Source organism: Stegastes partitus, unplaced genomic scaffold (assembly GCF_000690725.1).
Source record: "Stegastes partitus isolate 25-593 unplaced genomic scaffold, Stegastes_partitus-1.0.2 Scaffold497, whole genome shotgun sequence".
NCBI lineage: Eukaryota > Metazoa > Chordata > Actinopteri > Pomacentridae > Stegastes > Stegastes partitus.
In genome coordinates this window covers 92,011-95,245 of record NW_007578228.1, presented here as the reverse complement: position 1 = coordinate 95,245, position 3,235 = coordinate 92,011, and the positions used below count along the sequence as shown (strand labels likewise).

At 42.4% G+C, this 3,235-nt stretch overlaps 1 protein-coding gene across 1 annotated transcript in view; it reads right to left on the bottom strand.

The window, feature by feature from the left end:
- crppa (CDP-L-ribitol pyrophosphorylase A) overlaps window positions 1-3,235 on the bottom strand; it is a 58,392-nt gene that overhangs the window by 27,248 nt on the left and 27,909 nt on the right. Inside the window, exons 7-8 of the mRNA XM_008287373.1 lie at window positions 160-237; window positions 2-35 (exon numbers count right to left, since the gene is read on the bottom strand). Coding sequence (XP_008285595.1) covers window positions 2-35; window positions 160-237 — 112 coding nt within the window. The remainder of the gene's footprint in view (window position 1; window positions 36-159; window positions 238-3,235) is intronic.

Genomic DNA, 3,235 nt, shown 5'->3' with positions numbered 1-3,235 from the left:
ATGGCCTCCACTTCAGACAGGCATGAATAACCGACCTGGACACCAAGAAAACGAAAAAAAGAAAACAGATAAGATTTATGTTGGCCAGAACTGATGGTGACTATCTGCACCGACATGCTGTCATTTCACAGAAGAGCTGCGCTTAAAATGGGAGCTTACAGAAAGCTGGATGAAGTTCCACTCCTTTAACAGATACCTGGCGTTGTCTCCCGTCAGATCTGGGATGACGTCCAGCTCCTGTAAGAGAGAGATACCCTGATGGTAAATATTCAGCTGATGTATCTTGGCTCAGCGATGAAATCTTCGGCAGGTGTTGCAGCGCGCGGGTCCTAATGCGCTCGAGGTCGAGTGACTGATCGACTGCGGCGCTCAAAGGTCACGAGCCTTCTGGTTTTCGTTTCAGCCACTTCTTCAATCATTCGGTGTGAGAGTACACCCACCTGCTTTCCTGCCATGAATCATTCTGTGATTAGAGAAAAGGGATAAAAAACAAAAAATGCAGCTTGGTGTTTCTAGAGACTAGAACTGAATGGCTCACTTCCATCAACTATAGTCAGAAGCTTATTAGAACAAATGGGAGAGTTTCTTTTTTTCTTTTTTTTTAAAGAAACAATTTCTGGGCTCCTTCATACTTCTGAACTGGCAGGAAAATTCTGTCATATGCAAAAGATGGGAACAGTAATCACACATAAGCCAAGTTAAATTTCATTACGCTGCAAATTGAGTCGGAGGCCGACGCACGGCCAAGAGCTGTAAAAGCTTTTTGCTCAGAGAACCAGGACATTTAGGTTCTGATCTTTCCATTTAGTTTTGGACCTGGCGCACGAATGACATGAGGCAACCAGCGAGCTCGTGTCCGCCGTGTCCACTTTACATTCATCTCTGTTGTTCCGCCTCTAATTACGCCCTGTTACTACGATGTCACACACACAGGAAACAAACACCAAAACAAACATCCAGGGCCTGCGCTTGGCACCGAAACGCAGTTGTTCTACCAATTAAAGTAACAGAAAGCCATTGAGAACGTGAAATGGTTATGGGAAACATATGTTTGAGGGTTAATCGATCTTGAAAGACAACTGCCCGTGGCTTCTGGAGGAAAATCATTTCAGGCCGAGATGTAGATTCGCAGGGTTTTGAGAAATTGACGTGATCTAAACCAGGTTGGCCATGAAATCCCAGAGCAGAAGTGTTTATTTAAGTTTAGGCCCGGAGAGCCAAGAAGCCACAGAGGCTCGACGGTCGAACCACCGCGAGGACGCAAGAGAAACGTTTCAGGGCTCGACACAGCAGCGAGATACCTGCTAGTATGGATCTAAAATGTGCTATGAGTAGATATAAGACAATTTTTAGATGTGGGCAGTGGAAGTAAGCTGACACATACTGACATACTTTAATGTTGTTATGGCAAACCTGTTGGCAAAAAGTTGTTTGTGAGCAAAGCAACAGAAGCATTTATTTGGGTCCAAGCACTAACAATGCAAGGAACCTCTTGAAACTCTTTCTTTTTTAAATTATTTTTATAGTTTGCCGAAAAGAAATGCGTTTTTGAAGGCCTAAACATACTCGAAAACCCATGAAAATTTGCACAAACATCCAAACTGGCAAATTATTTGATATTTTAGGGGGCTTGGACATGCGAGTGGCAAAATGGCTTCATAGCCAGTACCGTCGGGACTGTGTTTCACGTAGAGCTACGAAATTCAGTATGCATAAATAGCACACAAAATGTCAGCGGGCGCCATACTCTAAACCCAACAGGAAGTCCGCCATTTGGGTTTGGGGGGCACATCCTAAACACCTGAAATTTGGACAGCACAAACTACAGGGCTTGGCGATTAAAAGTTATTAAAACGTTCTGCAAAAGTCTGACGGCGTGGAAATGGCGGCTCCTGGAATTTTGACGATTCGCCATGCAAACAGGAAGTGCTGTGAAACTGGCCTGTACGTGCTCTGATCTACCCGACACTTCATCGCCAAGGCCTGGCCAGAGCACAAGGCTCGCCATAAAACAGGAAATGGTATCTAACCAGCCCGCACGTGCTCCAATCTACCTGACAGTTGACGAGTTTGATCAGAGTCTCGGCCACAGCACCTCACCGCCATGCTCCAACAATCGTACAGCCAGAACCTGTCCATCGCTGCTTGCACCTTTTATTTGGAGTTGTGCTTTGGGCCACAGGTCATTCCTTTGTTAGCTCTGGTTTGGTCTCAACCACCTCCTTAGAAAAACACCTGGATCTTTAGCTGCTAAACGCTTCTCTAGATTAACCAGTTAGCTTCTAAGTTCTTCTGTCATTTGATGGTGAACACATAATATTGATTAGTTGGTTTTTTGAAAGAGGAAACTTTCATCTACAAATAATGAATATGATTTAAAAATTAAATTCATACACAATAAAACTGGCTCTTGCTCGGTTCAATACAGCCTCAGTATAAGGTTCAGGAACTTTTTATGCAAAACTCTCCCCTTTTTATTTAATCTTAAACATTTATTTAACAGCTGACATTAGGATGAGATTAACAACGGCTCCGAGCTGCCAGTAAACCTGATGTTCAGCTAAAGTGCGTGGTATGTTTGTCAAACTACATCCAAAGATTAATTATCTACTCGAAAAAGCATTTGGCTGCAAATGCTTAACTGCTGGCAGGACTTGAAACCCGCTATCACTTATCACTGGCTGACCGCCAAGCAAAGCTACTTCAATGGAGCGATGTCTGCTCGACAATACTTCTTGTTTTCTGTCTCATCCTCTTTTAGGTTTACGACAATTTAAAAAAAAGAAAGAAAGAAAACCTTCACTAAGCTGATACATAGTGAGAATTCTCTTTGATGTGAATCACATGTACAAATATTACACATGAAGACAAAAGGGTCTGTGATGAAGGAAAGCGTGCAGAGGAGGTGATGTGACTTTAAAAAGAAAGCTGCATTTATGTCTTTTTGTTCCAATAAAACGTTCATTCATCTGTGTTGGTCTTTGTTCCGAGTTCGATGAAGCCAAATACTGAATAATGGATGTCTCTTAATTATGTAACACAAAAATAGGGAGAGTAGTGCAGGAAGGGACAGCAGGACTTAATCAGCTACAACACATTATGTGCTATATTACATTTGTAAAGCCCCTTTTTCTTGTTATGGAACATTTAGATCAGATTTGGTTCCTTGAGATTGCGAGAACTTGTTGTTTAAGATACAGAACTATTTAAATTGCATCGTTGAAATGATAAAAGC